Source organism: Bufo gargarizans, chromosome 3 (assembly GCF_014858855.1).
Source record: "Bufo gargarizans isolate SCDJY-AF-19 chromosome 3, ASM1485885v1, whole genome shotgun sequence".
NCBI classification, from domain to species: Eukaryota; Metazoa; Chordata; class Amphibia; order Anura; family Bufonidae; genus Bufo; species Bufo gargarizans.
The window spans coordinates 188,384,410-188,398,333 of record NC_058082.1 but is presented as its reverse complement, the minus strand read 5'-3'; the positions used below and the strand labels follow the sequence as shown (position 1 = coordinate 188,398,333).

The 13,924-nt window shown below is 42.0% G+C and overlaps 1 protein-coding gene across 1 annotated transcript in view; it reads right to left on the bottom strand.

Moving 5' to 3' along the window:
- LOC122931165 (dnaJ homolog subfamily C member 3-like) overlaps window positions 1-13,924 on the bottom strand; it is a 61,515-nt gene that overhangs the window by 19,970 nt on the left and 27,621 nt on the right. The window contains exons 5-8 of the mRNA XM_044285170.1: window positions 4,707-4,859; window positions 3,641-3,822; window positions 3,284-3,403; window positions 2,002-2,107 (exon numbers count right to left, since the gene is read on the bottom strand). Coding sequence (XP_044141105.1) covers window positions 2,002-2,107; window positions 3,284-3,403; window positions 3,641-3,822; window positions 4,707-4,859 — 561 coding nt within the window. The remainder of the gene's footprint in view (window positions 1-2,001; window positions 2,108-3,283; window positions 3,404-3,640; window positions 3,823-4,706; window positions 4,860-13,924) is intronic.

Here is a 13,924-nt window from a genome sequence, read left to right as displayed (position 1 = left end):
GAGGAACAGTTGGGGTTGCCACTTTCATGGCGAGTGCTCAGTTATGCCGGTGTTAGGGCAGATTACAGCATGACGCAATCTTGCATCAATTAGAAGAGGGCAAGAGATAAACCTCAACTCAGTACCAGACCTATATTTTAGACACAGTTATATTAACTAAGGCTACTTTCACATTCGTTTTTTTTTGCAGATCTGCAAAAACGCTTCAGTTGCCATAATACAACCGCATGCATCAGTCATGGAACAAAACATACAATGCAACAGCACTCTGCAAACCAAATAAAGTACAAAAATTAATTATATCGGTTGTATTATGTCTTCTATAGCCATGACGGATCCGTCATGAACACCTTTGAAAGTCAATGGGGGACGGATCAGTTTTCTATTGTGTCAGGAAGGACAGAAAAACTCTGCAGGCAGCGTTTTGGTGTCCGCCTCCAGAGCGGAATGGTGACTGAACAGAGGCAAACTGATGCATTCTGAGCGGATCCTTATCCATTCAGAATGCATTTTTGGCAAAACTGATCCGTTTTGGACCGCTTGTGAGAGCCCATGACGGAACTCCATCAGGACAGGGACTTAAGACCTCCATCCTCCAGATCAGTAGGTGTCCCAGCATTCGGACACCCAGTGATCAATTATCTCCTATTTTGTGGATAGAGAATAACTTTAAAAATTGTCAAAACCCCTTTAAATAACATAACCTTATAGTGCAAGTCATTACGGAGGGCCCAATACCAATTGTCTGCCTTTTTTTTTTCTTGACATAATAAATCATTTATAATTGGGTGGGTGGGAAGGTTTTGGGGCATTTTATTTTTAAATCATTTCTAATTTATTAATTTTCACTAATATATCTCCGCTTCTAAGATGTAGTATCCTATCCTCCTTTGCCAGGAGCTAGGAGATTCACCAATCTAACTCTATGTCAGGATGAGTGGTATCGAGCTGAACATGTAGCATCTCCGGCACTAGTATGGCCTAGGACAGCGATGGCAAACCTTTTACAGACTGAGTGCCCAAACTGCAACCTTACAACCCACTTATTTATCGCAAAGTGCCAACAAGGCAATTTACCCTGAACACTACAGTCCGATATAGTATATCTTCCATGTACTTTAGTATTTAGCTATAATCGCTAATCGCTGCCTGCACTCAATGCGCTACCAGTGCCGTCCATAGTGCGCCCTGTGCTGATAAATGGCAGGAAAAGTCTAAAGCATATTGGTACGCCATAGACTTTTTCCAGGGTGCGGGTGCCCACAGAGAGGGCTCTGAGTGCCGCCTCTGGCACCCATGCCATAGGTTCGCCACCACTGGCCTAGGATATTATATATTAGAAATGGGTATATTTCTTGTCAATCGCCCCCATGCATTCAGGACTGTGAGATGATATATGGCATCCAGACACTACGCAACGTTACAGGGTGCTGGAGGATACCGACTTTGAATCCAGTGTATCTTAAAGTATTCAGGGCTGAGAACAGATCATTAACAGTCGGCTCCCAATCCTCCCAACACATAATGTGACTGTACATTGGGATACTTGTTAGAGGGTGAGATCTTTATTTTAATAATTATAGAATTAAAGACTTATTTTTACCATCCTTTACAGTCAGTGAATCATTATTTGTGATGGAAAAATACTCCTTTTATTCTCCATTACCCAAACGCTTGTATAATACACATCAATACTTCATAATGTAAGGCCCCATCTCCGGTACAATCTAATAGATACGGCAGACCTAGAGGCCCATGTATGGCCCCCACTGACTACAATGACAACCCAACCCATCAGCACCCTGTCATCACTTCACGAGGGGTCCAATGAGGCGACAGGGGGTGTCTTCCTCTGTCTAACCACTTTGAAGCCACAGTCGCTATGGGCCATGGTATCTAAGGGCCTACATGGCTGTGATCGGAGTTACCTCCAATGCTGGCCATAGTAACGGGAACCTGGCTGTATATTAAACAGCTCCTCAGACCACACAGGTTACTTACCTTTGTGTAACAGTGACACAAACGTTCCTGGACCAGTGCAGCATAACTAGGGACATTTGGCTCTGTTTTTAAAACGCCTCCATATTTACTGATGGCATCTTCATACCTGCAAGGAAATTCCTAAATTGTTAACATCACAAGTGAATATCTAATAATTCAACATGTATATAATCACTGCAAAACTAATTTTCTGAAGGTTTCTACAACTGCAATAATGAGTGGGGAACTCTGTGGCCCGGACCACCACCAGACGCCTATTACTTATCCTGAAGATGGGTGGTAGGTGTAAATCTTGGGACAACCACAATCCGTATTATAATTGCTTCACTGATTAAAAGGCTGGAGGTTTCTAACTGGTTTAATCTCCACTTAGCAAATTCAAGTATGATCCAACACATCGGCATCATTGTGTGACATGCAGATTTTGTGGCAGATGTCACCATTTGCATTGTAAAGGGTAAATTCTGTGGCCCGAATTCACAGCATGTGAGAGTGGCTTCAAATTTACACCATGCATTAGAAATCAGGATTTCTTCCACTATGTGTGAACAGGTTTTTTTTTGTAAACGGAGAATGATCTGAAACTAACTTGCAGCATCTGACCATACCCTTAGGCTGAGTTCACATGGGCGAGATTTCCGCGCGGGTGCAATGCGGGAGGTGAACGCATTGCGCCCGCACTACATCTGGACCCATTCATTTCTATGGGGCTGTGCACATGAGCTGTGATTTTCACGCATCACTTATGCGTTGCGTGAAAATCGCAGCATGCTCTATATTGTGCGTTTATCACCACGGTGATGGATCATGTGATTTGACCATGTGATCTGACGTCACCACAGGTCCTTTAGCGGCAGCTCGTGATTAAAGAAGTAAAAGGAGACCGGCAGCTACGCGATCAAGATGAGAAGGAGAGTTCATTTTTTATTTAACCCTCAATTGACCACCTACTAAGCATTCAGTATTAAAGAATGCTATTATTTTCCCTTATAACCATGTTATAAGGGAAAATAACAACATCTACACAATACCGAACCCAAACCTAATCTTCAGTGAAGAAGTTCCGGTCTGGGTACCAGAGTCAGTTTATCACGCGTGTGCAAAACGCATTGCGCGATAAAAACTGAACAACGGACTGCAATCGCAGTCAAAACTGACTGCGATTGGGTACCTACTCGCGCGGGTTTGCCGCAATGCATCCGGACCTTATCCGGACACGCTCGTGTGAACTCAGCCTTATGGTAACATGACAGGAGTTTTCTCCCCGGTCAAGAAGCTTTACCTTCCTTCCTGTATAAGCTCCTCAGCAACGTGGATCTGTTTGTTCAGCTTCTTCACTTGTTTATAATGTGAAAAGCAATCTTTGTGATCAGGATCGAGTTTTAAACACTCCCGGATTTCACTGCAAAATTAAAGATAAATTTCCATTAATGTACCAGTATATTACAGAACACAAACATCATAGCAATAAGACGGTCTAATCTAAATAAGCTGCACTGAAAAATACCAAAAGATTTCCATAGGCACTAAGAATTAAGCAGGTTCTTCAGTCTTTAACATCACAGCGGCAAAGAAAATCATTTTCAAAAAAGCAGCAATAAAGCAGACTGATCTCTATGTAAACAGAGGAGAAACACACCTGAGCGACATCTCGTGGTCCCCCAAATTATAATATATGCGGCTGACTTTGTAGAAGGCTACTGTATTATCACTCTTTAGTTTGGAGGCAGCTTTCAGGTCACTGATGGCTTTCCTGGGCTCTCCTTGATTGATGTAGCATTCTGCCCGCAGCTCTCGAATTTCTGCATCCCATACACAAGTCTAAAATAAAATAAAATAAAATAGAGATTATTCACCTATGCACAGTGCTGGTAATGTATGAACCAACATCTAGAACAAGGATCAATGAAAAAGACGACTCCAGACTCTTATTAACCTGCAAGCAGTTATAGTAATTTCTGAGAATCAATAGGAGACACAATCGAGAAAGGACCTTGAGAAAACATTGAGGCATAAAAACAACAATTTTAAAGAGTTCCTCCATTTCAGCGCATAAAACACTTAAGGTCTATTAGCTAACTAGAATGCACTGAATGTTGCTCACATTTCCACGTTTTATTACCAGGCTGTGACTACAACACTGTGCAGAATAAACAATACTTCAGTTACGGACCTCAGCTCCATTCATTCGTGAGTCGGCTGTCATGATCGTGCAATATTTGATACAGGAGAGGAGACTAACTGCTTATAGCTATTAAAAGGCGTTTCGCAAGTAAGACCTATCCTAAGATGGAGGTCCGACTCCCAGCACCCCTGCCGATCCTCTGTGTAAAACAGGCCTCCGCCGTCTGTTGAGTGCTATGGCCTCTTCCTAGGCCAGTGAGGCCACTTCCATTGGTAACATGGCCTAGGCAAGTAAATGGGGCTAGGTTGTAATGCCAAGCTCAACCGCAATATAATGAACAGGGCTGTACTTGGTATGTTGTAAAGAGGCGGCAGCCGTGACCGAAACGCTGAAGCCTCCTTAAAACAGCTAATCGGTGGCAGTTCTCGGTGTCAGAACCTCACTAAATCAGATATTGATGATCTATCCTGAGGACAAGTCAGCAGTGCATTACTCCTGGAAAACCCCTTTAACATAACTACAGAACAAAATAAAGTACAAATCTCCAGCAATTGAGAGTCAGCAATCGATGGCCACTTACCTCCAAGACAATGTTGAGCAAGCTTTCTGCAGTTGTGTAATCTTTTTGGTTGTAGGCTGCAATTCCTTGTGAACGCGTGCGTTGAATTTCATCTGACTTTGCCAGTTGTGACGTAGCTTCTTTCTCCTCTTGATCACTGGGGTTAGACTTCAGCTTTAAGAAAAAAAAAATATAAATGATGTGGTGAAATAAAAATCTAATAAAGAAAAATATTAAATAAAAAAAACATATATACCCAGTGTCACTAACATATTGGAAGCTTTCCTGTCAATAATAAAAATTTAGATTTAGTTAAGAAAAAAAAAGAAAAAATGTTCATATAACTATCCAACTCATAATTATGGTGGTCCTCTAAATGGTCAGCAACCAATTAACGGGAGCAGAGCCATTGTGGGCTTTTTACTCCCTCCCTATATGGGGTCCACCTACATCCTAGGGTACAGGAGTAGTCCAAGAGTCAAGGGACAGGTAGCTTGCCATAGCTAATTTTTCAGTTGTGATGTGTCACCTGAATGCACAGCTAACACCACTAAAATAACCGATATTGATGACCTACCCCCAAAGGAATGGGCGTTAAGCTGTAGAGCACTGGCACAGCCGCTACACAGTTGTCTTTCTCGAAGCGATTGCTATATTAATTATATATATATATTATATATAATACATACATACACACACACACACACACTTGTTTTTTGCAGGATAAGTTGTACACAGTTCCACCACAGTTTTATGGGTTTTCTTTTTAGTGTTCCCTATGCAGTAAAACTGCCGTTCCCTTCAGTACGATAACAAAACCAATGTTATCGTTTTTCTTGTGTTTTAATAATTTCTTTTCATCACCATATTCTGACCCCATAACCGTTTCATAACTACATCTACAGAGCCGTGTGATTATTTTTTTTTTTTTGGGCAGAATTTTTCCTGATACACTCATTATAGTGTGCAAGACTTTTTGATCAGTTTTTTTATTCAATTTATTTTGGGCATGTGGAGCAAGAAGAAAATAAATAAAAGTGAACAGGCCATTTTTATTTTATTCTTCCGTTACACTATTCACCGTATTGAAAAACTTGCCATTTCTATTCAGTAATTCAGCTGCCGCACCTTGTACAGGCTCAGGCCTATTACTACTACAGAACGCCTTCCCCGATCTCAGTGAGGGGAAGGCGTTCCAGCCTCGAGAGCACACCGCTCCTAGGTTTTCCACTCTCAGATGCTTTTGGTCACAGTTCACCGTGGCACCTGAAGAGATGGTGGTCTGCAATCACCATTGGCAGACTTTAGCCCCAGCAGCTATGTTGATCGCTCCGCTCATGAGCAGGTGCAGTATGTAAAGACTTGTACAACAGATGTTAGGAAGAGGTTATCCCACAATTCTTAACTGTTTTTTAGTCACATATCTGGAGGACTTGCATGCTTTTTTGTGGGAAGACATACATCGAACGACTGCATTTCCCAGGGTGCACTGCAATTAGCTCATCTTAAAGGGGTTATTATTAATATTGATGACCTATCCTGAGGTCATCAATATCAGATCGGTTGGGGGTCTGACACCCAGGATCCCACCGATCAGCTGTTCCTCGGCCGTGTGACATCAACTTACATCGGTCACATGACCCACTTCACATAAAAGTGAATGGGGCTGAGCTGCAATACCGAGCACAGCTGCTATGCTGGGAGAGATGCCGGGCACCAGCTGCGTTCACCAGAGCTCCCTGTAACAGCTGATTGGCAGGGGTACCAGATCCTTGCTGATCTGTTAACGATTACCTATCCTGAGGTCTTCACTATCCATTACTGGATAACCCCTTTAACCCTTTCCTCACCTGTATAGAAGCCAGTCCCCTCACATTTAGCCCCAGAGACATCATGTAATGCCCCTCCCCCAGTTTCCTTCTCCATTGTCTAGAGACAGATAGAACTACCTATGAACTAAAGGTGTCTGGTCCAGCATTGGAGGAGAAGGTGGACCAGAATGATATAAAACAGGGGCGCTACCAGAGAGGAGACTGGAAAGTGTAAAGAAATACAATTTTTATTGCTTTATAGCAGTCAAACTTCATTGAAAATGCTCTCAATGTACAATACTACTTTCTGTGGGATAACCCGTAAAACAACTTCATATATTTCAAACCCTAATCCAACTTTAAACCCGTGCTAACTCTAGTAGCCATTTTAGCAGCAGGTTTGTACTGAACACAATATATTCAACACACTTTATAACAGATTCTTTCAGGAGCACAGTAACATTAGGAGAGATTGTCCACTGGATATCACAGACTGTACCCTGTGCTGAACTCCGAAGCACGAGGGCACAAGCCGCTTAGAGGTGAGAGCTGGGTAAAGAGGAGCCCAGTATGCCAGCGTCACTCAGAGCCAACCTGAAACAGAATACTCAAAATATTTCATATTGAAAATGAAAAAATAAAAGAAATTGTGTAGATGGTGCCAAAAAAATCATCAGGATCTTGTCCATACAAATCAACATGCAGGTAAATAAGTATCCCTGCCAACTGGTAAAACACGGGCAGCACAACTTTTTCCATTAAAATGTCATAATTTATTCATGACGAATATTTCCCAAATATATTGGTTTCACAGTTCTGCAGGAATAAAGCCAGTAATAAAAGAAATCCAACAATACCTACATAATATGGTGTTCAACACCCTCTCATAAATATAAATGTTAACGGCCTGTATAATTGGATTTGGGAGCATAGCACAGCTTATAGAGACCTGTTATCACTATAGGTCACCAGCATGAAGATATCTATCAGACCACAGCTCATCACAATGGCACGCACTGCAGCAATCCGCAGAATACTAGCCCGAGCAACTTGTGTTCTGGCGCCATCTGCAGAAATTTTTGGGAATTACACCATGCTGAGAGAACTAGGCATCTTTTTACCCATGCAAGAATATGTGCCCACCAGACTGGGATTGCTATACTCAGTGGGCAACAACCAAGCATCTGGAAAAATGGTACAGAGCGAGAACTGGTGGCTGAGGATCTCGCTCATTCCCTACTGATGTAATTCAACAACCCAACATGTTATGATATGGAGATATGATACAGCACGTAATCCATGTTTTGTGGTTCATTTCTATATAATAAAAAGGGCCGTCACAAAGGGATAGCAGACTTTGCTTTGAGAAAAGTGGTCTCTAAATGCATCCATTGTAAACAGACTGGGGGAGATATATCAAGACTGGCACATCCACACGCCAGCCTTCACCTCCCTGCCCTGGGGAGATGCACCCAATTTATTAAGAGGCAGATACAGGTGCATCTCTGCCCTACCGTGCACCAGATACTGAAGTCTACGCCAGTTCCAGGCTGGCGTAGACTTCACCTATAACTTCCACCACCTTCTGTAAATGCTACGGGCGGCACAATGCCACACCTCCTTTTAAGCGGCACTTCAGAAAACCGGCATTTCCCAAACCTAGATGTACACATTGTACCACATTCTGTTGTGAATGCACCCGGATTTTGGCATACATTTGCATCAGTAAATGTTGGGCAATGTTTTTAACCCTTTTCGGGCCTCCACATTTACTACTACAAAATTAGAGCCAGGACATACGTGCAGGTACTTTATACCATTACTTACAAATAGTTTTTTGGACTAATTGCCTTATTTTCACATGTCTCTTATTGTTATTGCTAAGGCTACTTTCACACTAGCGTTTTTTTTTTGCGGATCCGTCAGATTACAACCGCATGCATCAGTCATGAACGGATCCGGTTGTATTAGGTCTTCTATAGCCATAACGGATCTGTCATGAACACCATTGAAAGTCAATTGGACGGATCCATTTTCTATTGCGTCAGAGAAAACGGATCCGTCCCCATCGAGGACAGAAAAACGCTGCTTGCAGTGTTATTCTGCCCATGATGGGGACGCAGCCAAACAGAATGGAATGCATTTTAGTGCATTCCGTTTTGTTCAGTTCAGTTTTGTCCCAATGAATGGGGACAAAACTGAAGCGTTTTCTTCCGCCGTTGAGATCCTATGACGGATCTCAATAGCGAAATTGAAACCGCTAGTGTGAAAGTAGCCCAAGACGTAACTTTTATTACATTATGTACAAAATGTCTTTTTAAGACCAAATAAATAAATTTAAAACTATCAGTTGTGCTGCATTCTTTTCCTCAATATTCAGATGTGTGGCGCTGTTTCCTTCACAGCGCTCCTATTGTACCAATGGGCTATGGCAGGCTCCTCTATGTCTCTATCCCTTCCTACTATTAGAATATAGTCTTCTCTTATAGTCCGCAAAAAAAGGGGGTTAGTCAGCACCTCCCAGTGCGCAGGTGCACGCCGCCATGGCAAAGACCTAGGGGAAAAAAAGACAATGCAGCAGCACCCTGCAAATCAGATAAAGTACAATAATGCCAAAAATTATAGTGCTAATGCTACGCTCATTTATAAAGGGAGATACTTGGCCAATGCATTTTGTACAAAACCATCTGAGCCCGTCTGCCGAACGTCAAGGCGATCTCTGTAAGACGGGTCCTAAAACTAAATACTACCTGTTATGCGCCAAAATGGCCGCCATAAAGTTCAGGGAGTGTTGGATCCACATGCATGCTGGATCCACTCTGCTTTTTACCATTTTTGGTGCCATAATGGCCTCCATTAGTTACAAGGGATGCAGGTACCAACATGCATGCCGAGCCTACTCTATACCTTTCCTTGTGCCAGACGGCTTCCAATGAATGTAGTGAGAGCAGGCCACAGCTTTATGCTGAGACTAATTAAAATCAGCCTATGGGGCAGACAGGCTAATCTTATAGTCCCGAGAATGCTTCACCTCTGTACCTAAAATCCCTCAACTCTGCCCACCGACATGTTTCACCAGTTACACTGGCGTCCTCAGGGGAACGCTCCTTAATGATACACTTATTATATAATTATACTTATTTCAGTGGCATTTGTCTGAAGTGAGTCTCCTATTCCCCACTGGTTGCAGCATGACTAAGAAAAAGAAGCTAAAGCAAAAGAAAGCAGCCTATGGGAAATCTCGAGTCAATGACCTGTCAAGAATAAAGAAAAGTGCCCATGTTGTTCAAACTCATTTGCTTGCATGGGTTGCATTTGGCAGACCCCAATAATCAGTTAACAGCCCCCTCAATGACGTGCTAACAGCAGCCAGTGTCTTCTTTAGACAATCTCTACAAAACAAGTACTAAGACAAAGCTGAAGAGTGGTTGATGCAAGAAGACATTTTCGAGCTGCCAGCTCTCGTTCCATGTAATTGTCGAGTGATTTTCCTCCTCCTCTCCCAGTGTCACTTTTGATCTTCTGACATTCTGCCGGTCTGAAGAGAAGGGCTGTGTGACCTAGATGTTCTACAACACGCTTGGCCTACGACTCACAGGGACATGTTTAATGGAGTATTTGAAAGTTAAGATATTGAATTTTCCCGGTGGTAATTACTTGTTTTGAGGACTTTGGTGATCTCTCTCTCTCTCTGGAAGTGATGTCTGCTGTGGCCGGCACAAACACTGCTCTTTTTAATCTAACTGATTACTTGATAATGTTTTACAGAAAATGTTGACATGACTACAGGGATGGAAAGGCTGGGAACACTTTAGAGGAGATTTATCAAGCTTCTACATCAGTTTTATGGCATAAATTTCACCACAAGGGTACATCTGACAACAATTCCAGAAATCTACACCAGATTGTGAAGCAAGGACCTGAGCACCTATTAATAATTTTGGTGCAACTCACACTAAATCAAGACTGACCACTGATATAGCCCCATAGTGTCAAATGAAAATGACGTTCCTGGTATTTATAACTATGATGTATAATTGTCCAGACTACTCAGACCGTATTCACGTTTCCATCAGAGGTTCCATTAGGAGCCTCAAACCGAAATGCCAACAAACTGCACTTCCTGGCAAAACGACAGACACCATGATGGAAACCTGACAGGCCCATTATAAGGCTACATGCACACGACCGTATGTGTTTTGCGGACCGCAAATAAAAATGGATGACAACCGTATGCCATCCGTTTGAATTTTTTGCGGATCCATAGGACAAAAATAGGACATGTTCTATTTTTTTGCAGGCCCATGGAACGGACATACGGATAGCAAACAGTGTGCTGCCCGCATTTTTTGCGGACCCATTAAAATGAATGGGTCCACAAAAAAAAAAAAAAAAAAACAACACACAGACACGAAACAAAATACAGTCGTGTGCATGAGGCATAAGTCAACGGATTCTCTTGAGAGCCACTGGTGTCATAAGGCTGATCCTGCACTCCATTAATTTAATTTTTCTGCTCCTGCGATAGTAGTAAAACAGAAATTTTAGCCGAAATGTGAACACTGCCTTCCTTGTATTATTAGGAAACAAACAAAGCCCATGTATGTTCAAACATGTCATGATGAAGTCAGGAGTCCATTATAATGATGCTGACCACATAGATCCTGGTTTACCCATTTCACAGAATATAATAAAATAGGTACAGATTCCTTTGGTAATGTGATTAATTTGGCAGATTTAAGCCAGAATTGTGATAGCAGCCATATTGGCTGTAACGCAAAAACATACCTGAGTTTTTGAGTTACATAATGGATATGCTTCTGTGCACATTTATAACTGTGAAGGAACGTTTTTTTTATCCCCCCCCTGGCTTCCCTAATGTTTCTTTCAGCCCCATTATTCCCTGTTTCTGCTGCACAGCTAGATGAAGTTCACTCATTAGCAGGGTGTATATCTCTTCTGTGAAGTGTTTTAGCAGTATCCTGCTATGACGTCCTTTCCTTTACTTCCCACTATGTTTGTTTTCATCTCTGCAGCTCAAAGAACAGATAAAAAAGGGGAAAATCACACTTACAGAAAGGCCTAATCTTCAAAAGTCGTGTAGAAGCAGTTTTTTTTATTATTTAGCTCTGACACACCCCCATTTCTTATGAGCTGTCTTCTGTGTCTCCATAACCAGGGACGAATCTTGTCTGACAACAGGCAGTGGACTACAAATTAGGTGGAAGCGAGACCCCCTAGTGGCCATGACTACTGCTTTTTTTTCCAAGTAGATGCAGGAATATTTTTTTTTTATGAAGTGATTTAGAAATTAGTTACATTAGTCTCTATTACATGAAATTGGGTGAATACAGTGACTCTTAAAAATATTTATTGGACAAAAAGAATTGAACAAATGGTGAAATAGAAACTGACAAAGGGAAACTAAGGCTGAGCCCCCATCAGCGCTGATCATTTCTGTTGCTCTGCCCTATTATAAGAGCAGAGGAATGAAAATAACAGAATTGCCAGATCCAGCATATAACTCACACCAACAGCAGCAGAAACACCCTATTGACTACAGGGAGTGCAGAATTATTAGGCAAATGAGTATTTTGACCACATCATCCTCTTTATGCATGTTGTCTTACTCCAAACTGTATAGGCTCGAAAGCCTACTACCAATTAAGCATATTAGGTGATGTGCATCTCTGTAATGAGAAGGGGTGTGGTCTAATGACATCACCACCCTATATCAGGTGTGCATAATTATTAGGCAACTTCCTTTCCTTTGGCAAAATGGGTCAAAAGAAGGACTTGACAGGCTCAGAAAAGTCAAAAATAGTGAGATATCTTGCAGAGGGATGCAGCACTCTTAAAATTGCAAAGCTTCTGAAGCGTGATCATCGAACTATCAAGCGTTTCATTCAAAATAGTCAACAGGGTCGCAAGAAGCGTGTGGAAAAACCAAGGCGCAAAATAACCGCCCATGAACTGAGAAAAGTCAAGCGTGCAGCTGCCAAGATGCCACTTGCCACCAGTTTGGCCATATTTCAGAGCTGCAACATCACTGGAGTGCCCAAAAGCACAAGGTGTGCAATACTCAGAGACATGGCCAAGGTAAGAAAGGCTGAAAGACGACCACCACTGAACAAGACACACAAGCTGAAACGTCAAGACTGGGCCAAGAAATATCTCAAGACTGATTTTTCTAAGGTTTTATGGACTGATGAAATGAGAGTGAGTCTAGATGGGCCAGATGGATGGGCCCGTGGCTGGATTGGTAAAGGGCAGAGAGCTCAAGTCCGACTCAGACGCCAGCAAGGTGGAGGTGGAGTACTGGTTTGGGCTGGTATCATCAAAGATGAGCTTGTGGGGCCTTTTCGGGTTGAGGATGGAGTCAAGCTCAACTCCCAGTCCTACTGCCAGTTTCTGGAAGACACCTTCTTCAAGCAGTGATACAGGAAGAAGTCTGCATCCTTCAAGAAAAACATGATTTTCATGCAGGACAATGCTCCATCACACACGTCCAAGTACTCCACAGCGTGGCTAGCAAGAAAGGGTATAAAAGAAGAAAATCTAATGACATGGCCTCCTTGTTCACCTGATCTGAACCCCATTGAGAACCTGTGGTCCATCATCAAATGTGAGATTTACAAGGAGGGAAAACAGTACACCTCTCTGAACAGTGTCTGGGAGGCTGTGGTTGCTGCTGCACGCAATGTTGATGGTGAACAGATCAAAACACTGACAGAATCCATGGATGGCAGGCTTTTGAGTGTCCTTGCAAAGAAAGGTGGCTATATTGGTCACTGATTTGTTTTTGTTTTGTTTTTGAATGTCAGAAATGTATATTTGTGAATGTTGAGATGTTATATTGGTTTCACTGGTAAAAATAAATAATTGAAATGGGTATATATTTGTTTTTTGTTAAGTTGCCTAATAATTGTGCACAGTAATAGTCACCTGCACACAAAGATATCCCCCTAAAATAGCTAAAACTAAAAACAAACTAAAAACTACTTCCAAAAATATTCAGCTTTGATATTAATGAGTTTTTTGGGTTCATTGAGAACATGGTTGTTGTTCAATAATAAAATTAATCTTAAAAAATACAACTTGCCTAATAATTCTGCACTCCCTGTATAATGACACCTTTCGGGTTTCCATTAGGGAGTTCAGCATTTAACCGGACGAAATGGTCCTACAAGCAGAACTATTTTCTCTGATACTTTTGACTAAATCTGTGACTGAGGCCCCTAATGGAGCCCCTGCCATGGATGTTAACATGATGCATGGCGACATCGGCTTGGTTGGCGTTTGGGGGGGGGGTTTAAAGTAAAGTATAGGTAAAAAAATATCTTACAAACAGCACTTGGACTCCTAATACCTTTGCTACGTATGCAGTGCAACTGAATGGAGCCTATTGTCATCATGCTACCATATAAA